The sequence below is a fragment of the Nyctereutes procyonoides genome, unplaced genomic scaffold (assembly GCF_905146905.1).
Source record: "Nyctereutes procyonoides isolate TBG_1078 unplaced genomic scaffold, NYPRO_anot_genome, whole genome shotgun sequence".
Lineage (NCBI taxonomy): Eukaryota > Metazoa > Chordata > Mammalia > Carnivora > Canidae > Nyctereutes > Nyctereutes procyonoides.
In genome coordinates this window covers 15,426,210-15,450,301 of record NW_026575126.1, presented here as the reverse complement: position 1 = coordinate 15,450,301, position 24,092 = coordinate 15,426,210, and the positions used below count along the sequence as shown (strand labels likewise).

Here is a 24,092-nt window from a genome sequence, read left to right as displayed (position 1 = left end):
AAAGGTCCAGTCTGAAAACGTGGACATTTATTAAATAATATTTAGTTCCCTTTTAGAGCTAAGATTTAATTTGGAGCCAGATGGAAATTCATGAATTATCTGGTCAAATTCTCTCATTTTCAGATAAAGAAAATAGCTCCCTGGAAAGTTAAATGGCAATCTCAGTGATGTACAGCCAGCCAGTGGTAGGACTGGTTCATTATCCTGGTCTCAGGGTTCTTTTTTTTTTTTTTTCAGGGTTCTTTTATATATTTTCTATGCCTTCAGCTTAGTTAACGTTATTACCATTTAGTGACAACTACGTTCACATTTTTAGGGTTCTAAGGGGAAAAAAGGAGTTCCTGGTCCTTCTGGAAAACCTGGGATTCCTGTAAGTAACAGGCCCTTTTCATCTTTCTTGTTTTTCTAAATAGAATTGGCAGCTTCAGCGAGCAGAGAGTTTGGAGCCAATTATGACAAGTGTTGGATAAATCAGCTTGTCTTCAAAAAACAAAAATTTAAGCTCAAGCTGGAACACAGAGGGAACAAAATATGACCATTAGTTCAAAACTAAGCTTGCGCTATTTAAATATAAGTCTCTGCAATTGAAGGCTGCTGGTTTCCGGTGTTATAGAGCTCTCTCTGTGGACTCATGCTACTCTCTGATTATGAACCACTGAAAACAGAGCACATGGCATATGACTGAATGATTGGTGACAAGGGTCAGAGATCCTCAAGCATGAATAAAAAGCAGGAGCTGGATTGTAATTGAAGGACACAGCCTCTCGGTTTCCTGGCAAATAGAACAGAATGTCTTAGAAGAAAATGTTTTAAATCATTTCATCACAGAACAAAGATTAATTTTACCTTCCCCATCAGTTTCTCTAGCCAAGCAAATATGTGTTGACTGGCTTATTAGCAGAGCCTTACTTCCTGCTGGTCTTCTGTAGCCAAGGGCTAGATGCCTACTTTGGGTAGCCTGGGTTGGTTCAAAAAAGAAGAGAATGTGAACATAAATTATTATAAACACATTCAGATCAGAGATTCATACAGATAAAATCCACTTGCTCAAGAGTAGAAACAAAATGTTCAGACCTTTAAGCACTCATATAATTATCTAGTTCAATGTGGCAACAAAGAGAACCATAATTTGTTTCTTGAGAAAATAATAGGACGTGAGGTTTTGCAAGATGGTGAAGGATAGCTGTATCCTAAGCTGACAGGTACATATAGCTGACTTTTCTCCCGAACTGGATAGAGCAAAGGCCAGCACAGTGAAAGACATCAGAGAATTATACTGTCGCTGAAAAGTTTACATTTTAGTTAGCTCAGCACTTCTGTTTAGGGAACTTTTAAAGACAGTTACCTGAATCCAAAAAGGAAACAGGAAAATTTCTCCTGGGACATGGTATTAAAAATGTAAACATCCCTTTCCCAAATATAAGGGTATTTGTCATTTAAACATTTGTACAGTGTCTCTCTATAATCTATGTAATTTTTGATTACCAGGGTCTTCCTGGCCTACCCGGGCCAAAAGGCATTCAAGGATACCATGGAGCTGATGGCCTTTCAGGAATCTCTGGAAAAGCTGGGCTACCAGGAAACCAGGGACTTCCTGTAAGTAGAATGAATCTCTCTTTACTTTTCCTGTCTTATTTATAAGCATCTGTTTACTAGACCACACATATTTTGGCTTTCTTAGTTTTGATATTGACTCAGATTAGCCAACCACTGTTTTAATAGTTGTTTTGGAATTGTGTTTATGATCTTCAGGGAATGTCAATGAGTACATTCTCTGGGATATTTTGTATCAAAAAACCCATATTATAAATAATACATGTCATTTGTGCACAAATAAAAGCTTATAAATAAGAAGCAAATTTTTAGGGACGACACCACCTGGCTGTGTCTTAAGTTCATCAAACATCCTAAGCCACCTTTGGAACATTTCAATGGAAATCCTGCCAAAATTCATTTTCCCTTTACTTTTACAGCCTCAGTATTTTCTTAAAATTGTGTGAATATCTTCTGTGTATTCATCTAGTAGTGATGCAATGATATAGCTTCTCTCTGATTTTTATGCAAGTGCTTATCTTATTTATTTGGATCAGAACTTTAAAAACCATTTTTGTCTTCATTTAGCCACCTTTCCTTTTTCCTTCCCTAAAGTCCTCATAATCCAGATATTTTTCATCTCACATTGTGTCTTCACTTGAAATATTAGAATAATAAACCACGTACTTTCAAGAACCCTGTAATATTTACCCTTTTACATTTCTGCTATTTGGATATGGTTACCTGTGGTCCTGTTTTTCTTTTCTTAAATACTAAATCAATCCTAGTTGTTTATTTAAATGGAACTTGGTGCTGTACCTAAGCCCAAACCCAAACTAATGTTTGTCTTTTACTATGATAAGATATCTCTTTGAAAAAAATTTAATTAATTAAAGTATGAGATAGTTTAGTTATTTCATAAGTAATACAGCCAGATTCTATCTGAAAAGAAGAATATTTTTAAGGAGTCTAAACATGGTTTCTATTTATTTTGGAGGCAATATGTCAGAATATCAGCGCATCGGGTTAAAATCTAGAAAACTTTGACAGCAGTCTGATGTTTTCAATTAAAGCAGATATTTTATAGACTTCTGTCTGCCATAAACATCAGTATGCTTGAAAGAAGAAGACTCTCTTTCATTTGAGATCTTAGTGTTTAAGAGTGTTTTTGCACTGGACCCTCATTCTCACTTTGCTCTCCAGACTCACCATGTACTAGTCTTAAAATGGGGTTGCGGATTTTTAAAAATATAACAATAAAACATATTGAATTGGTCTGAGAGTCTGTATTTTTGTGGATTAAGTTTTACTGGGAAATGTTGTAGTGAATTTTACCTTATTACTTTGGATAAGCTTTTGAGAGTTGAAACAAGGAAAATACGTTAAACATCATATTTCTTGCTGCTGAACACAAGCTTGATCATGGAGGTGGTATGGATGTAGATGTACCTAGTAGTTCATAAGGTTTAAAAAGTGAATTGTAAATACTACTAATAGCCAACCGATTTACTTAATTGCCAGGAAGAGGGAATCATTTCTTGTCTGGCTAATACTGCTAATCCCTATTCATTCCAGATACGGATAGTAGAAACCAGGGTCCTGTACATATGCGTTTAATAAGAATTTCAGATAATTCAGTGTATTAGGTAATCATCAGACATTAGTGACCGGTCAAAGTTATCAATTACTTTTTATATCAGTTTATTTAATGGTTTATGTAACAAACTACTTTTTTTCTGGCAATATGTGACACATGGAGTTCCCCCTACGAAGGATGAAAATTCCATGGAATAAGAAAATTGATTTAGATTACCAAAACATGAATTGTTTTTATGCATAAAAACAGCAATGTGGCAAGTGACTATTATGTGCTGCTAGTTTCTAGCCAGGTAATAGATATTTTCTAGCAACTCTACACCCTTCTTCAATAGTTACATCATATTTAACGGACAGTAACTTAATGGCAAAGAGAAAGACAATACAGAAAATAATCAACATAAATAAGATACTGATTTCATTTGATGCCACTCTAAGCCCTATTCCTAGAATCTACCACACTGTTTTTATTGGCTGTGTGGGTGAAGGCTTATGCATAAAATTGAGTCTCTGGTTCTACATGAAACGGGCAAGCATGAAGGGGACTAAAGACTAGATGCCAAGACTATTTGCACACTCGGGGCTATTCCAAACTGCAGTTAGGACTCTGGAGTATCAACCAGGGCTGTTTGGTTGCACATAGCTGGACATGGATGTATGGATTGCCCCGTATGTGGTTTGCCCCAGGTTGTGCCCACTGGGAAGATTTCCCTTTAATGATCTTTTTCAAACTTTAATGCAGCAGCCATTCACTTCTAGCTGATGTTGACATTCAACGCAGATCTATCTATAAATCAGGTCTGAGCTTTTCCCTCCTCCATTAACTGGTCAAGGGAGTTCTCTAGGCTTAAGGAACAGTTGAGCAGGTATCATGGAAATCTTAACTGGCTGCTTGGATTTTTTTTTAAGATTTTATTTATTTATTCATGAGAGACAGACACACACACACAGAGAGAGAGAGAGAGAGAGAGAGAGAGAGGCAGAGAGGCAGAGGAGAAGCAGGCTCCATGCAGGAAGCCCAATGTGGGACTCGAACCCGGGAATCCAGGATCACACCCTGAGTCAAAGACAGACGCTCAACCAGTAAGCCACTCAGTCATCCCATGCTGCTTGCATTTTGTTTGCACTTTCTGGACCTGGTAGGGCCCAGTCTCAATATATGTCATCTCCATTTAGGAGAATACTGCTGCTGCACATCCAATTCTATGACTCAGTGGATCACATATCACCTAGTTCATAATAGGCAGTTCAGGGCAACATAGCCATTTGATGTCTCAGGGTTGGTTATTCAGTTTCAACCAGAGTAAGCCCAGAACCACCTTCCAGATGGAAAATTACATGTCACAAAGGAAGGCATGGCTTATCTTCAAAATCTTATAGATATAAGCTGTGATTTGCTATGGAGAGGTTATCAGAGGGCCCATAGAGCATCTCTACCAGCCACAGATCCCTCTTTTATTATTAGCTATTATCATTGCTCAGTCACAAGGGGCAAATTGCAAAGTAGCTTACATAGCATCCTGAATCTCCTGGAGATTTCAGTGTCCTCCTGACCCCAGCCCCCTGCCAGGATGTCCCATTAGCCAAACTCAACTAAATAAGGGTGATAATAGTAGCACTAATGGGGGGGACTGTTTTATCACTGACATTGTGTAGAGTTGCCAGTATATGATGATGATAACAAAAAGTTTTATTATTATTCCTTTAAAAATTCACTAATGACAATACACTCCCTTTCTGCCTATACCAAGAGTAGGCTCTCTCCCATCTTCCTCTCCTTGGTGTGTCACTGACCAACAGCTAGACGGTGAGGGAGACCACTGGAGCATGGTGTGGGGTGGAGAAGAACAGAGACTGGATCTCAAAACACAAATAGAAAACATCCAACCAACTCTATTTAAGTTCTCGTTTATACATGGTCTGTATCAGTCATCCATTCTGGGTATCAGCAGACTACACCTGATGAACCAAATGGATCTATATTTGTATGGCCCATGAACTAAGAATGTTTTTTACATTTTTAATGGTAGAAAAAAATAAAAGGAAGGCGAAGATTTTGTCACATGTGAAAATGACATGAAACTTAAATTTCAGTATCCACAAATTAGTTGTATGGGCACATAGCCACAGTCATTTGTTTAAAAATAACACTTTTGCATCACAAAGCACAGTTGAGTAGGTGCAACAAAGACCAATGGCCTCACAAAATCTAAAATATTTACTCTCTGGCCCTTTTACAGAAAAAAATTGGGTGTCCCTTGGTCTGTTTGTATTATCACATAGTTCTTATTCTGTGACTTTGTAATGTCTCTTCATATTTAATAGGGAAATTCCCCCTTCTTTATACTTCTACTACATACATTTGAGATTAGATTTGCTAAGTTTCTCTAAAAACATAATGAAAGCTTGAATTGTCATTGGGTTTACCTTGCATTTATAGATATATTAGAAGAAAATTCGTATCTTATCATTGTAGTTATCCAATATAAGAGATGAAATATTTTTTCTTATCATCTTTATTGTGCTATAATAGAATAGCTCCATATAGATGGCAAAGATTTATATAATGCTAAGTATGTACCAGGTACCAAAGTAAGTGTTTATATTAACTCATTTAATCTTTATAATCTTATAAGATATATATAATTATGATCCTTATTTTGTACATGAAGAAACTGAGGCCAACTATGCTTCAATTTAAAAAAAAATAGGGATCCCTGGGTGGCGCAGCGGTTTGGCCTCTGCCTTTGGCCCAGGGCGTGGTCCCGGAGACACGGGATCGAATCCCACGTCGGGCTCCCGGTGCATGAAGCCTGCTTCTCCCTCTGCCTGTGTCTCTGCCCCTCTCTCTCTCTCTCTCTCTCTCTCTCTCTGTGCGACTATCATAAATTAAAAAATAAATAAATAAATAAATAAATAAATAAATTTAAAAAAAATACATACTCACATACATTCTGAAGCACTGAGAGATTGTCATTTTCATTGACTCAGAGATATGAAAGCAGCCAAACTCAATATTCTTTGTTCTTATCAATATGCAATATTGCCCCTTAATAAAGGCCTTCTGTATTATTTTTTATTTTATTCTCTAGTTAGTTATTACTGGGCTTTTTTTTTTAATTTATAAAGTTCTTTTTTTTTAGTTATTTATTTATTTTAGAGAAAGGGAAAGAAAAATTATGGTGGGGAGGAGTAGATGGAATGAAAGAAAATCCAGGCAGAGTCTGCACTGAGCACAGAGCCTGTCATAAGTCTCAATCTCACATCTTGAGATCACAACCTGAGCAGAAACCAAGAGTCAGATGCTTAACCCACTGTGCCATCCAGGTGCCCCCAACTTTTAGTTTTTATGCATTACTTTCTTTTTTATTACCATTGCATCTTTTTCGAGTAGTAAACTTAATTAAGCTATCTGATCATTATTACTTTCAATATCCTTTATAGAATCTCTAGAATTTGCTTCTATTATTATTTCAATACTTCCTCCAAAGAGTATTTCCAAAGGAGGCATTTGTGAGACAAGCCTTCTGAGGCCTCATATGCCTCCAGGTATCTGTATTACTCTCTTACATTTAAATATCACACTCAACACTGTACTAGAGGTTCTAATTAATGCAATAAGCTTCTTATTACCCTCACAGGGTAATGAAAAGAAATAAAACCAACCCAGAAAGAAATGGAAGAAATAAAACTATCTTTATTCATAAATAACATGATCATCTATGTAGAAAATCTTTAAGAATCTACAAAAAAATAAGTAAAATTAGCAAAGTTGCAGGATGTTAGATCAATACACAAATTTGAATTGAATTTCTATATGCTAACAATGAACATTCAGAAAGTGACATTTAAAAAACAATACTTATGATAGTGCCAAAATGAGATAATTTAACCAAAAGTGAAAACCTATATGCTGAAAACTATAAAGCATTTCTGACAAAAATTAAAGTACACCTAAATAAGTGGGATATGTACTATGTTCATGGATCAGAACACTTAATACTATTAGGATGTCAATTTTGGAATTGGCAGTATCATAAAACATTAGAAATAACACCTATCATAGGACCTAGCCTTTCTACTCTTAGCAAAGAGAAGTGAAAACATATGTCCACACAAAACTTGCCCATGCATATTCATAGCACTTATCTTTGTAATAGTCCCAAAATGGAAACATCCCAAATATTCATCAAAAGGTGACTAATGTAAACAAAAGGCAAGCTGTAAACTAATACAGTTTGATACTGTTGTGGCATAGAGGAACCACATGGTGGCTCAACCAACATGGTGCATGTTGAAAGACATATTAAGGATGTTGAGCATTATCTGAAGATAGTAGGACCTATTGAGGGACATTATCCAATTTTACATTTTTAAAGGACTTCCTCTGGCTTCATTATAGAAAACTGATTGAAAGGAGCAAGAGTAGATACAGGAGACTAATAAGAAGACTATTTATTGCAGTATTCCAGGTTACATATGTTCATGGTTTGGACTAGACTAGTGACGTGCAAATGGAAAGAAGTGGGTGGGTATAGTAGTATTTAGGAGGTAGCTTTTATAGGACTTGATACTTGATTATGGGAGGGACAGGAGGGAGAAGGATGTCAAGGATAACTTCCAAGTTTCTAACTTGTGCAAGTTTCTAACTTGGTGCATCATAGTGCCCATCACTAAAAAAGCAAACACTGAAGGAAACCCGAATTTTAGGGATCCCTGGGCGGCGCAGCGGTTTAGCGCCTGCCTTTGGCCCAGGGCGCGATCCTGGAGACCCGGGATCGAATCCCACGTCGGGCTCCCGGTGCATGGAGCCTGCTTCTCCCTCTGCCTATGTCTCTGCCTCTCTCTCTCATTCTGTGTGACTATCATAAATAAATAAAAATTTAAAAAAAAAAAAAAAAAAAAAAGAAACCCGAATTTTATGGACCAAGTTATAAGATTCATGTGAAGATGTTAAGTAGGCAATTAAATATTCTGGCCTAGAGCTCAGAGAGGAGGTCAGATATAAATGTGAGAGTCATCAGCATATTAAAGTGTACTTAATCAGTCATGTTAGAAAGTAGATGAAAAACTCTACTTTTGATTTTGAAGACAATATTTACTGAAATAGACAGGGTTCAGACAGCCAAAATGGAATGTTGGGGGAATCCAGAGACTATCAACAGTAGGTAGTGGTTATTGCCCTTAGACCTCAAAGGTTAAAGGAAAGAAATAATGTCAAGTTGAGAGACTAGTTGAGAGCTGGAGCTTTTGGAAAAGGGACACCTCACAGGAGCTAGAGTTGAAAGTAACCTAGCCACTGACAGAATGCCAAAGCCAGGAAGGAATGGGAGAAATAAATGAAGTATTCCTCTCTCCTCTAATATGTGTATCCCATTGACCAACCCCAACTGAAAGTCGAGAGAAGACAAGAGAACCCAGGTGATGCAGTCCATGCAGGTCAAATTCCCAGGACAAATAGCCAGATAGAGGAGCAGCAGTGAATAGAGTTAGGGAACAAATGAAGAAAAACACAAATATTAAGTAAACAATGGAAAGAAAGTCCAGTACCAAGCTGTGAGGAATGAATGCCATCATTCAGAAGTCAGGTAAAGGAGGAAGAGGAGACTGAAAAGTAGTGATCATAAGAGATAGGAGAAAAAGAATATAATGTCATGGAAACTTAAGAAGGAAGTCACCAACTATAATAATCCTGAGAGATTGTGTTGGACATGCATTTTATTTTTGTTTCTTATTTGGCTACCCAGCATCTTAACCTCATTTTTATGTTTATAAGTGCTTGCATTTACTCTCTGAGTCTTGGCAGGGAGGCACTTTTTTTTCTTTTTCTTTTTAAAGATTTATCTATTTATTTTAGAGAGAGAGAGTGAAAATGGGCTGAGGGGCAGAGGCAAAGGGAGAGAATATTCAAACAGGCTCCCTGCTGAGCATGGAGCTCAATGCCTGCTCAGTCTCACAACCTGAAATCACCACCTGAGCCAAAATCAAGGCCATTTTCTACAGAAGTCAAATTCTGGACTCTCACCTTCTAATTCCTCCTTGAAACAAGGACATAAGCCCATGACTTAGGCTGAACCAATCTGTTATGTCCACCAAGGCCTTTGGCTGGGGAGTTTGTGATGTGGAGAAGCAGAGATAATAGAGATTCTATTCTAGTGGCAATAGCATCAGTAGTACTGTTTCCAGGGATGACTGCAGTCAATGGCCAGGAGCTGCAGTAGTTCCTCACCTTCCTACAATTCTAAGCATTTTCCAAACATGTCTTTCTGGATTTCTCTGTGATTTTTATGAGCTATTCACTGCCTTTCAGGGAAATTTTCTGTTTAAATTACCCAGAATTTGTTTCTGGTATCTGCAAATAAGGACCCTGATTAGCACCGAAATCTAAAAAGATGAAATTATAACCATTATATTTTAGTATATAGAGGTGATCAGTAACTTCAGCAGATAGCCATTTGATTTGATTAGTGGGGGCAGAAAGAAGATTGCAGTGCTTGAGGAGAGTAGACAGTGAGGAAATCAGATATGTAGACAATTCAATGGAGAAATTTGGCTCTGAAAGAGAAAGTAGGACAATAACTAGAGATGAAACTAAAATTAAAGTAGGAGTTATTTGCAAGTGACAGAACCTTGAGCCCATTTTTATGCTAGATGGACAGTAGAGATGGAGAGGCTGAAGACATAATCAAAAAGAAAGAATCTGAGTCTGAACTAATCAAACAATAAAACACGCACATTCTAGTTCCACTTCTGAAGCTTTTCTACTGGGACATCTGGGTGGCTCAGCAGTTAAAGCATCTGCCTTTCACCCAGGGTGTGATCCTGGAGTCCTGGGATCAAATCCCATATCAGACTCCTTGCATGGAGCCTGCTTCTCCCTTTGCCTGTGTCTCTGCCTCTCTCTCTCTCTCTCTCTCTCTGTCTCTCATGAATAAATAAATAACATCTTTTTTTAAAAAAAAAATGAAGCTATTCTACTTCAAACTGAGCATTTTTAAAAAATAGATTCTGAGCCACATATTCCTTTATATATGGCTAGTATAAAAATCTCATGGAATTTTGTGATGAAAAGGAATTCAGATGAATTACAATAATGTTGAATATTGCTGCAGTATATCACCCAGGGTCATGAAGTTGAATGATATCTGCTATTGCCATTAGTAAGCAATTAGGTATCAGATCATAATTCATCGTCTCCTACTTTTAGCATTTTCAGAGAATAAGTCAGAAAAATTTCACATACACACTGAATATCAGGATGTAATAAATATTGAAGTGTTTTGTATCCATCAAAAGAAAAAAGCAAAATAACTTTCCCTTGAGGAATCCCCCTTTTAACCCCAAAGTTTACACACGCTATTGGTATTTATGAATACAGAAATATTTTCTACAAATGTTTCTGTTATCTGTAGAATATATGATATGAACTTAGAATGATAATACTTTATAAGGAACTAGTCTGGTCAATGATATTAGATAACAATGACTAAACTGGTCATTAGATAAAATGATTTCAAGTAATTATTTCTGAAACTTACTATTGCATTAGAAAAACTAGTTAAGAGAAAGTAACACAATCTCTAAATACTAGCATATTCCCTGGAATATTTTCAACAATGGATAAGGACATCTTTCCATTGGTCTTTTTTTTTATTTTTATTTTTTTATTTTTTAAAATCATGGCACCGTGGTGTTTCTTGGCTTACCTTTAAAGACTGCTGGATTTTTCCACTGAGAAAAATATTTATTCTGGGATTTCTAGCATTATGCAACTGTCTGATTTTCCTAAACAATGTTCTTTTTTTTTGATGTGGCCAAGGAGTTAAAGAATTTTTGGCATATTCACGCCACAGTTTCAATGTTTTTTCAAGGTCACGTGACTATAACTGAAGAACAGGATTGGGGAGGCTCACAGTTGCCTGTGTGAGTTTCCTTCTGTATAAATGAGTGTTTTGAGACTAGTCAACTTAGCACATCTGTAGTAAATGAGTCTACCATGCTGTTTTCATTGCATTGGACTTCTGTAGTGCCTCAATCATTAATGAAAAAGGAAAACAACTTTTCCCTGCAAAGATCATAAATCTATTTGTCATCAAAATGGAGGCTTACCAGTCTTTTTATTTTTTATTGCTGCAACTAATAAAATTGGTTATTGGAAAAGAGGGAAAGAAACAAAACTAACATCTTGACTTAAGACAAATCAAGGCCTTTCAATCTTGACTTTGCACTTTGTCAGGTGAACACAGGCTTAAGTGTGGTAGAAAATGAGATGCTTGTCCTAAAAGAACATCGAAAGTCTAGAGTTTTCCACTGTGGATTGTGTCCAGTATAAGAAGGAAAAACACACTTCATCAGCCCACTCATAATCCAAGCACAGAGTAGCAGGACCACCATGGAAGCCTCTGTCAGGACCACCAGCAGCCGTGCCACCCATCTGCTGTGTCCTCTAGCCTGTGAACTAGTCACACTAAAGAAACCTCTGTTTCTGAGAAGATGCATTTCTTTCTTCACAGTATTTTAGAGAAAGAAATGTACTTGCATTTGCCAGATCTACATTCAGCAGATCCTGTCAACTCTTGATTATTAAGAGGGTGATTTCCAGTTATGGCTTTTCCTGATTGCTACTTTCTCCCTCTTCACCTTGGTGCTTTTTTTGGCTCATTTACCACTCATTAGGAACCCTTCCAGAGCAGACAAAACACAGTCTGTTTGGCTGCTTATTAGCAACAAAATGAAAGATTTGCTAAAGGACGTAAATTTCCTAGTTGAATCTTCAGTGATCCCCAATCCAAAAAGTCCATAGTCTTTGTGTAATGTTGATCTTCATGGTCTGGCCTCTGTTTACATTTCCAGTCTTACATTCTACCTTTCTCTTCACATTTGCTGTACATTTCAGTCATAATGACAGCTAACAATTATTAAACATTTACAGTGTTCCAGGTACTATTCACGGTGCTGAATATGTATAAAGTTATTGAATTCTCACCAAACAAACAAACCACAAGGTAGGTATAGCTATGGTCTCCAGGTTACAGAAAAGAGGGTGAGATTCAGAGAGACTGAGTAACTTGCCCGGGGTCACATAGACAATGACTAATAGAGCCAGAATTCAAAATCAATCTAGATCCACAGCCTGTGTTCTTAACCACCATGCTACACCCCTACTCAGATATGCTCAATTACTAAGATGTTCCCCCTGAATTCTGTATATTTTCCTTACTTTCATGTCTTTGTACATATAATTTATGCCCTCTGCTTGAAAAGCTCCTCCACCTTACTCTGTTTTTAGGATGAAAAATTTCTTGCTCTTTCAGGATTTAACCTAACTGTGACCTCTTTCAGACACTCTTCCTAGGACTCCCTACTCTTCCTTGGACTCCCTGTTCTAAACTTGTGTACACTCTATACACTGCTTCCATCAGAGCACAGGTCATATGGTTGCTGATTACATAACGTCATGACTTTCTGTGATGAATGACTGCAAACTCATATAGAATTGGGATTGTACTCTATTCATCTTTGCATCCCTAGCACTTAGCTGTGTCAGGTCCATAGAAGAAGGTCAATAAATATTTGAAGAGTGAATGGTCTCTGCATAATAACTATGACTTTGGAGCCCTGAATAAAATTAAGATGTGTCAGTTACATAACGTCTTAAGTATTATCTATAACAGGAAGGTAATAATACCTAATTCAAATGTTTTTTTCTGAAAATCAAATGAGACATTGTACATGAAGCATTTAGTAGACTACATCGTTATTATCATCTTCCCATAATAATAGGTACTCATGCTTAAGCTAGCATTCATTCATTCAACAAATATGTGTTTAGTGCTTAATATGAGCCAGGAGTTAGATAATATACCAATGAACAAGATAGATAAAGAACTGCCTTCATGAAACATACATGGAACAGCAAGAAATTTCTGACATTTGACCATTTTTGACCTTAAAATTCATAATGTAATGTGGTTCAGCCCAGTAATTGGGTGGTAGTCGATAAATAAACAAATCAGGTAATTCCAAATTGTGCTATGAAAGAAATAAATAGAGTGTTGAGAGAGAGCATGTGGGAAATAGATTATAGAGGAAGTAGACAGTGGAGGAGTAGACTCCTCACCAAGGAGGTCATATTTGGGTATATAAATACTTTATCTCCTTTGGGAAGGTAAGACTGAGCCAGGTATATAAAAAATGAGGGAAGAATGTGTTCTGTGAAGGAACCAAAATGGAAAAACCTGCAGTCAGGAAAGAACTGACATGTTCACAGGATTATCAGAAGATCAAATTAGATAGTATGGGTATAGATTTGTTATTTTTGAAACAAAAGATGGGCATTTATTTCTTCATAGTGATGTGAGCCTAGACATGTCTAAGAGCCAAAGTATAAATGAAAGGCCCTCTTTCGATCCCCATTAGTGCTGGGATTATCAGTTAAGACCTGAGTAAAGGAGATTTCACAAGATACATTAATTTTGCCCAATGTTAAAGTGACATTTGTACTGTCCATTTTGCAAGACTGATAAACTACCAATTGCCCTAATGGAAATATAGAAATAATTTCTGTGAGGTAATACAATGCTGAAATGCCTGTATTCATTAAGGCCGAACAAGAGTTAGTTTTGTAGATTCTTGGGAATAGACCTAAGTCAAGCAGACCTGACTTGTCTCCACTACCCTATGACTTGTCTCAACCCTGTTCCAAGTTCCAGAAGTTTTAATATGTTTAGAGATTCAACACTAAAGTTACCTCCTGACTTTAGTATACAGCTCATTCATAAATCTTGTTTCCAGCATTTGGCCACATTACTTATGACTGGCACTGAAGGAAAATGTTATGAATGCTACATTATTTTTATATAATATAGCCTTGCATATAATCACCTAATAATTATTATCCCACATTTTTTAAACAGCCAATTTTTTCCTAGGAGGGATATATTTAGTAAACCAAATAAAATGAGAAATTCTTACTTAAACAGAAGTGTTTTTAGTTGCTTGGAACAAAGGAAGCAAAGCATTACTTTTATAAGTCATTGGTTTGCTGGCTTAACAAAAAATGCAGTACTTATGTTGCCTAATAATGCAAAAAATTTCAGGGCATCATACTTATTTTTTTTTGTACTTAGAAAGTAAATTAATTTTAACTGCTATTTTCTCACACAGTAAATAAATATATAAACATAATGCTATGAGCACAGAAGATGCTTGGCAATAGGGAAAGGAAAAAACTTTAGTAATTTTCAAGGTGCTACTTTAAAGAAAAATGTCAACTAATTTGAAGTTTAGTGTCATTTTAAATTTTTCATTCTGGTGAGAAATCAATAAAATTAATATAAATATTTGTCTTTTCATTCAACACGGTTTTAAGGTGGTTTTCCTTTGTACATCTACTTTGAAATGTGGATTTTTGGGGACATCTGGGTGGTTCAGCCAGTGGTTGAGCAGACATCTGCCTTTGTCTCAGAGCATGATCCCAGGATCAGGGATCAAGTCCCACATCAGACTCCCTGCATGGAGCCTGCTTCTCCCTCTGCCTATGTCTCTGCCTCTCTCTGTGTGTCTCTCATGAATAAATAAATAAAATCTTTTTTTTAAATGTGGATTTTTGTTGTTACCTGTATTTAAGAAATTTTATTTTGTTTCTTGTTTCTTAATATACTTGTTTCAATCCTAATGAAATTAAGACAAGTAAATTAAAGCCTGGGGAATAACAAAGTGACATTTTATTTTGTTAGAAATTTTATTTTGTTTCTTGTTTCTTAATATACTTGTTTCAATCCTAATGAAATTAAGACAAGTAAATTAAAGCCTGGGGAATAACAAAGTGACATTCTCATTGTTATGTTTCACTATTTTATACAAACCATTCATCATTGTTCCAAAATCTTTCTCTCTGTGTCTTCTAAATATATCCATATAACTCCATTTTTCTTCTCATGTCTTTCCATTGGGTTCCAGAATAAAGGCAGATTTATACCTAAGTATGTGTACGTTTACATACTCTTCTTTCCTTTCCTCACAGGGAAGTCAAAGTGAAAGATAAGAAGTCCCTCTTCTTTCCTTAACTGAAGGAAATAAGATTAAATAAAACAATGCAACCATATACCACTATAGTTTTGTTTCTTATCTTTTCTTTTCTCTTTTTTTACCATTACAGTTTCTGATACACAGAAGACACTCAATAAAAAGTAATTCTTGCTGTGGCTGATGTTGTTGATTACTGAACCAAGTACTTGTTTCCTTAGATTATCAAGGCTTAAGCAATCATCAGTTTCAGTCCAGCTAAAATTGACACTTCCTACAGAGTTGAAAACCAATTTAAGGATACAAACTTACAACTAGGAGATAAGTAAGTTCTAGAAATCTAATGCACAACACAGTGATTATAGTCAACAATACCATACTGTAAATTTCAAAGTTGCCAGAAGACTAAATCTTAACTGTTCTCAGCACAAAAGAGAAATTATAAATATGTGATATGATAAAGGTATTAGTTAACACTACTGTAATAACCACATTGTAATACATAAACATAAGTGTACCAGAACAACACAATGTGGCCTTAAATTTACACAATATTATATGTCAATTATATGCCAGTTTAAAAAAAAAAACTCAGCAGGCAAATCCGATTCCTATCTGAGCATAATGGAAGTCTCTAGCCATGAGACATCATGAGTTTTTTTTTTTTTAATCATACTATTAACCTTTTCTTTTTAAAGACTCGGGTAAACTGTTTATTGGTTTCAGCATCTCTGAACAAATTATGACTTTATTTACTTTTCAAAATTTGCTCAGAATGACTTAATCTTTAATGATTGGTTTGAAACAAATCATTTAGAAGATACTGGAAAGAATGCCTAGGCATTAGCATCTGTTTCTCTTGAAAGCAAAATTACTCATCCGTCTTTGTGTTCATAATAAGAAATATTTGTTCTCTACTTGTATGAAACATTGTTTGGAACTTTGTCCAGAACACTCTGCTACCATCCTCAAATTTCTCTCTAAGAAACCAACATGAACAGTAAATGACTTGGAACATATTCACTGTCTGGTGCTAAATGTGTGATAACACTGCAAGTAAAGTTTCTAGTTTTCAGTAAACCCTAAAGAGTAGTCTTAGGGTCCTTTTTATTCTCAGTCAAAAATACCATTGACTTCAGGAGCGTTCAGCAGTATCTGAATGTCTGTTGTCCATGCATCATCCAAAAGATACATTTTTTTTCCTGTTGGTGAGAAAAGGTCTTAAAGTTTGCCTAAAATTACAAGTGAAGTGCTACTATATTAGAATTCTGGAATGTTAAGGTATCCTAAAATTGTCTAGGGTAACCTGTCATGTGTTACCTTCTCCCTGTGGCATCTATTACCTCTAAAATATATCCAAGGATAGGATATTCATAGCCTTGGAAGACAATCCGTTCTAAAAAAAAAAAAATTCCTTATACTGATCTACATTCTTTAACAACTATTCACCTGGTTTAACTCTGGAGCTAAGTCTGTGTATTAACCTAAGTCCGTATGTTTTGGTGGGTTAACCTAAGTCTGTATGTTTTGGTGGGTTTTTTTTAATTTTCCTTGCTATTACATACCCTTCTTTCTCTACAAGCCCTTGGTTTCTTTAGGTTTTTCACCTGTTTTTAGTGGTGAGGGCACTGTTCATGAGAATTTTGTTTTTGAGACTTGCCTTTTCTGTATAGTCATATTCCTGTTGAGACCTGGCCATTAGTATAACAACTGCCTTCATTGAACATTTTTGAGATTTTACATCCCAAAGTCTCAGATGACTATGACTAGATGTGCTTTCATTTGCATTGATGAGTTCTAAAATGACACCATTTCATGAATCCAGGGTTTGTGTGGCTAGGGGAAAGAAATAGAACCAATTACATGAACCCAGGGTTCTCAAGTTCATGTGGCAAGGGGAAGGAAATAGAGATTAATACACTTGGATTAAGATGCAAACAACATGGGAGAACCATGCCACCTGAATCTTAAGTCCACAATGTGGATCTCTCTCTTTTCTCTCTACCCTGTCCTGCTTCCTCCCTCTTTCTCTTTCTCTTTCTTTTTCTCTTTCTCTCTCTCTTCCCCTCTCCCCCTCTCTTTTCTCACTCTCTCCCCTAGTCTCCTCTCTTTCCCCCCTCCCCTTTACCTTCTCCCAATGAGGATTTTGTCTTAATAATTGCTCCTTACATATTTTAAGAGCTACTAATATAGAGAAACGATAAGAGAAAAAATACTCAATGTAGATTGTGACCAAAAAAAAAGTTTAGAGGTCAAATTAAGGAATATGAATTTATATCCTGTAGGTATCTCCCTGTAAGTGCGAGCATAGTACATGGCACCTAGTAATATGAAACACATTTTCACTCATAATTTTAGTGAGTTTGGTGATCATGAAGAAAATCTACCTGGAAAAGTTAATTCTCTAACAATGTCAAATTACTTACCACAAGTAAGAGAATGTAAAGATATGTGATGATATAATTTGGAGGAAATAACTTGGGAGAAAAGGAAAGATACTTCAGTATTCTATTCAAAATTGACTTTATCTTTAAATCTTACTCTCCCAACCAGGCCTTCTACAGAGATGACTCTAGACTATTTTTGAGCAAATCATCTCTCCTATTATATTTGTAACTTTAAGGGCAATATCTTTATCTTTATCCTTTTTTTTTTGAGAGAGAGAGAGAGAGAGCATATGTGATGAGGGGAGAGGCAGAGAGGGAAAGAGAATCCCAAGCAGGCTCCATGCTCACTAGAGCCCAGTGCAGGGCTCAATGTGGAGCTCTCACAACCCTGAGATCAACGTGAGCTGAAATTAAGAGTCTGATGCTTAAATGAAGGGCCCCAGCAGTATCTTTATCTTATAATCCAATTCCACACTACTTTCTTGGTAATTCCTTTCATGATTAGCACCAGAAGTAATTTCCCCTATATACCTCTCTAGGTGCTTTGTATCTCTATCCTCATTTGACAATTTAAAAAATATTTGTCTTTAACTATATATTACATTTTATCTTTTTCACTTAATTTTAAGCTTCTTGAAAACAAAAACCATATTTTATTCATATTTATATTCCTCATAGGGTTTCCCACGGTACCTTCCTTTCACATATCATCATCAGATATTTGCTGAATGTCTAGAAGAATGATTGCACATCCCAATTTAGTGCCCCAGGAATCAACTCAGAAAGTAGCAGTCATCTCCTAAAATAGGGGTCAGCAAATGTTTTCTGTAAATATTAGCAACTACTTTAGGCTTTGCAGGGCAAGAGGCAAAATTAAGGGTATTATTTAAGAACTTATGTAACAATAGAGAAAACAGATTTTCACAAAATTATTCTTCATGAAATTCAAAATATAATAACTTAGTACAATTTTCTTTGTAATACAAGTCTACTAACAAGAAAAAAGGGAATGATTTGTGGGAGGAGAGATCACAATTAGCTTATTATAGTTCCCTATCATCAAAATTTTCTTTTTATTTGTAAATGCTGACCTATAATGAGATTTTGCATGTTTTCCATATTTTATCTTTGAAAATTCTTTTCACACAGATAGGTACTGCCAAATTCCTGAATATATGATTTTAATTTTGCATATTCATTGCATGGAAAGAATTTATGAAATTCTGTTAGATTCTTCTCTTGATATTTGCCTTCTAGCATGTCATAACATTTTATATTAGCATTTCCAATTGAATTGTTAGATGAGAACTCCTCAGTGGCATGGTTAAATGGATCTTGAGGTATAGAAATTTATTGCCTCTAGTACTAAAAAATGCTACTAAAAGAAATTGAGCTCAGAAAATCTACCCACTAAAAAAAAAAAAGAAAAGAAAAAAAGAGAATCTACCCACTGCAAATTTGTGTGAGAAATGAAGAGTGACATATTGCCCAGGTTTGAGAGTTTTATTGTTTTAATTTTTGACACCATAGGAAATGTATAAAGTTGCTTGACATTACTTGTGATTCAAACATTAGTTGTCATCAAAATTACTTTACCATATGGGGTGCCTTGCTGGCTGAGTCAGTATAGAATGTGACTCTTGATCTTGGGGTTGTGAGTTCAAGCCCCATGTTGGACATAGAGATTACTGTAAAAAAATTACTTTAAAAAAAAGAAAAAAATTACTTAGGTTGTCTGAGTAGCTCAGTCAGTTAAGTGCCCAACTCTTGATTTTGGCTCAGGTTATGATCTCAGGGTTGTGAGACTGAGCTTTGCATTGTGCTCTGTGCTGAGTATGGAGCCTGCTTAAGATTCTCATTCTCCCACTGCCTCTGTACCTGCCCACCACCCTTAAAAAAAGAAAAAGAAGACTTTACCACAGTATATGCTTCACATACAGGCATGGATTTGCCTTATAATTTTAGGTTCAATTCATTGATAAACATTATGGAGTCTGCAGTAAAATCTATATTTTAAAGCTATTCATTATTCAATAACAGGGGTTTAAGATAGTTTTTCCCATTCAAAAACATTTCAATCTCATTCTCAAAATATCTTGATAAAACTTTATCCCTACTAAGCCATCAAATTGCTGTATAATAAAATTAGGATATTCAGGGACACCTGGGTGGCTCAGTGGTTGAGCATCTGCCTTTGGCTCAGGCCCTGATCCTGGGATCAGGGATCGAGTCCCATGTCAGGCTCCCTCTGCCTGTGTCTCTGCCTCTCTCTGTCTGTGTCTCTCATGAATAAATAAATAAAATCTTTTTTAAAAATTAGGATATTCGGTTTCTATTTTCACACACACACACACACACACACACAAAACCACACACTGGACCAGGTTGCAAGAATTGACAGAGTTCACTGTTGACACTACTGACTCATTAATACATGCTAGATTTGAATATTTTCCTCAGTGTACCTGATGGTGAATAATACAATGAATATCCGTAGGTTTAAATACCTTATATTTTCACAAGTTTTGTAAACTTGTCCAATAAATCTTCTCCCAATGCATTGCTATCAATTTTATCACATTTTAGCAGATTCTACTTGAGGCTATACTGATTTAATGTTTTAACTTCTTTGAAAGTATTCTCACCAAGAGTCAACCTATAAACTATTCACATAGCTTAAGTTCTATTAATAAGTCATATCAATAAGTGATATTCTGTGCTGGGCTGACGAATGAACCACTCAAAAACTTTTTTTAAATTTCTTAATCTTTTTTTTAAATTGAAATATAAGGGACATAGAATATTATATTAGTTTCAGGTATACAACATAATGATTCAATATATGTATATTGAGAAATGATCACCACAGTAAGTCTACTTAATATCCACAGAATATTTTTTAAGGAAACGTTAATCAGTTATTAGAGTTGTCGTGCAACCAGAATACAATACAGAAAGTTAGACTACAACACACATAATTTAACACGTAGGCTATTTAAGTCAAAAGATCCTGATGGACTGTACTGCCTCAGTATTTTCATTTTGAATACCTCGGACCATTACATTATAATTGGAGACTTTAGGTGAGTCAAAACATTACTTAAATATTTCACTTATTTGGGAAAGAAGCCCAGGATAACTCTCAAAACCTGTCAACAGCAGCTTTCAGAACACCAATCCCTCCTACGTATATTTAGCCTCTGGATGGATTTTTAGGAAATATCCCATTTTTTTCCCTTATCTATGTTATTTAGGGCACCAGGGGCAGCCCAGGAAGAACAGGACTGACTGGGTCTCCAGGTCCTCGAGGAGCCAAGGGGTCATCAGGCCTTCCGGGAAGCCCAGGGGTTCCAGGCCCAAAGGTACTTTAACATTTTCTTCTGATGGATGAGCAGCACTATTGACATACATATTGTCCCTGAGTTCATTGGCTAGATCACAGGTTGGTAAAATTAATCACTTTTAATAAATTTGACCGATAATAAAAATATATTAGGAGGAAAAGGAAAGTGTGTGGCCTGGACATACTCATCTCCCGTGGTAACCACAGTGCATGTAATTTGCCAGAATGACTCATTAACTCAGTATTGGCAATGCTTTAAAAAATGCTACCTGAGTCATTCTGTTTCCTCTTCCCTCTCTGTCATCCACCTTCTCCTCCGAAAAAGAAAAATCTTTTATACTTCCTGATACAAACTTTCTTAGATAAACTTCCTATTCCTCTGTATCTGAATCTCACCAACCAATGAATAAATCTGATGAGTGGAGCTTATTTCTTAGAATCAGAGTGACCATAATTAAATCTTGCATTCACATTCATTGAATGGAGTATTGTACATTCAAGAGGCTTTTTAAACCTGTTTTAGTGCTATCTCAATGCAGAATTGACCCAGACAACCAAGAGATTAGTCCAGTGTCTGAAGCAATTTCATAAAAGCCTAGGATTAAGATGTTGGCACCATCATCATTATCACCTCTTAATTTGATTTTCATAGTTCCACTTCTAAAGAATGTTCAGGTATTCTGACCCATATGGGTAAACTGGAAATGACCCATCCCTTTCCACTAAATTTCAAAGTAGCTGAGCAAATGCTAAAACTAGGAAATGAAATAAGATTCCTATCTCTAATGTATGAACTTGCAATAAAAAGGATCCATAGTTGTCAAGTCCCAAAGCTTTGTCTCCAGACAGTGAAGAATTATTTGCTAATCTTAAGGAATCTTTGATCAGAATCTATCAAGCATCATTTTTCATTAATCTATCTCTAAACTTCTCCAGATCCCTGCTTTTAGAAATGGTATGAAAATATTACAACTTTCATTTCAAAAATAAAAATAAATTTACAAAAGACTTAACTTTTACAAATAAAACAGTGGTACTTAAGTATCTCTTTAAAGTGGAATTTAGGAGCTAAAGGGAATACATATCAAAGGGAACCTTGGGAAACAGGTAATGGAGATTTCTTAATGATAGGATTGAAAAGATAACCATGTCAAAAACGAAGGTTCACACTTCAGGAGACTGCTCTGTTTCTGATATCAGCTGAATCATCTCTGTATGGTAAGGAAAACAGAGCAAAATAATACCAATTCAAATAAAATACAAATCATATATAAACACCTTCCCTCACACACACCACCTCACCATTCTCTCTTTAGCCTCACTATCTTCTTTCTAGTTTTTAAGTTCTCCCTTCTCTTTTCTTTCCACAGTTATGACCACAATCCCTGGAATTTTCATTCCCTGATGCTATGCTTCTTGCTCATTATAATCAAATATTCCTTGCATGGAAAATATTGGTAGAGATAATGACAATACAGAATTTTATTTCCCCAGCGCCTCGTACTATGCCTGAGGTTGCACCTGTATTTGGGTTTCATTTAAAAGCCAAAATATTTGTAGATTCTAAAGGCTAGATCACCTTTCTTTTTTTGTCCATAGGGTGAACAAGGGCTACCTGGTGAACCTGGAATTCAAGGTAAAAGAGGTCACCGAGGAGCACAAGGTGATCAAGGACCATGTGGAGAGCCTGGTCTGAAAGGGCAGCCTGTATGTGTCAACTCAGAAATTCACTAAGTATCATTAGTCTACAGGCCGGAACACCATTGCACAATAATGATGATCATAATCTATTCACGTTGCAGGGAGAACATGGCGTTCAAGGTTTGACAGGTTTCCAAGGATTCCCAGGCCCCAGAGTATGTTGACATGATTTTTGCTTTTCATGAGAAAGATGTCAAAATACCAATATTTAGTTTCTGACTTGAGCTTCTGTATTTCTTAATCTGCAAAACTTCCATTGGTATAGTTATAAATTTGAGTATATTTTGGATATGTTAATTTTAAATGCTACGTAGCTATATATTTTCCTACCAATTTTATTTAATAACTTGCTTTTGTCCCCTCACATTTCATTGTCCCAAACATTTTATTTTGAAAATTCTCAAACAGCAAACTTGAGAGAATATAATAATATATAATATACCCATTACCTAGATTCTTCTGTAGCTTTTTACTCTACTTGCTTTATCATGTATCTATCTGTCCTCCTCTCCCTCCTTGAATTGATTGTGGTATACTTTAGATTCCATACTTCAGAACAATTCCTCCATAGTTCTCCAGCATGTACATCATTAACTGTCCATTTACATTAACATTCCATTTTTTAAGAGACGACTCTTAATACATTGTTACAAGATTATTTCACTTGTAAAATATTCATATAGAGTTAAAGATTTTTACTTTTATTTTTATCATATTTTTAGGGTCCTGAGGGAGATGCTGGCATTGTTGGAATATTGGGTCCTAAAGGTCCTATTGGACAGAGAGTAAGTATAAAGTCATTCTACTTGCCCAGAAATCATGATTCTTTGCAGATTGTAGGAATTAACATTAAGGACTCTAAGATTAATATACTCCCAATTAATAACTTAATAAAATAGAAAAACTTAAAACTTAACTTTTAAGATAGAAACTCATTAGATCACATGCAAAGGCTCTCAGCCTTTTTCAGTTCATATATTAATTTGAGCAAAAGACCCCATAAACCACCCATTTTTCCAGTTCTTACTTTAGAAAATATATATCAGAATTAATGTTGATACTGGATAATGTATTTATTAACTCACACTAGGAACAAAAACATAAAGCAGTTTCATGTTATAAGCACTAATACAACCAGAGACCAGAGACCACCCCCATGCACCACTTGCAGGAGGCTTGCCAGTGACCAGAGCTCCTCACACCATGCTTTGAAAAATATTTCCCAATAGCTGTGTTTTCCCAGCTCAGGGGTAGCTACCCCTGGAGAGTGATAAGGGACTGCTTAAATAATTGCAAAGATTAGTGTCTGAAGAACTCCAATTAGCTGTTTAGTGCCTGGAATTGTAAACTGTCGCAAATATAAAGAGGGATAGATAAGCCATCAGCAATTACTGGTTTTTGTTTGTTTTTGCTTTTTGTTTTGTTTTTGTTTTTCTCGACCACAGTCTCCTAACTGATGAAATGATTTATAAAACTGAAAAAAAAAGAGCTATAAAATGTCCAAC

General features: G+C 35.8%; 1 protein-coding gene across 1 annotated transcript in view; it reads left to right on the top strand.

Moving 5' to 3' along the window:
- COL24A1 (collagen type XXIV alpha 1 chain) overlaps positions 1–24,092 on the top strand; it is a 384,669-nt gene that overhangs the window by 319,083 nt on the left and 41,494 nt on the right. The window contains exons 47-52 of the mRNA XM_055339781.1: positions 317–370; positions 1,489–1,596; positions 20,798–20,905; positions 22,486–22,593; positions 22,689–22,742; positions 23,310–23,372. Coding sequence (XP_055195756.1) covers positions 317–370; positions 1,489–1,596; positions 20,798–20,905; positions 22,486–22,593; positions 22,689–22,742; positions 23,310–23,372 — 495 coding nt within the window. The remainder of the gene's footprint in view (positions 1–316; positions 371–1,488; positions 1,597–20,797; positions 20,906–22,485; positions 22,594–22,688; positions 22,743–23,309; positions 23,373–24,092) is intronic.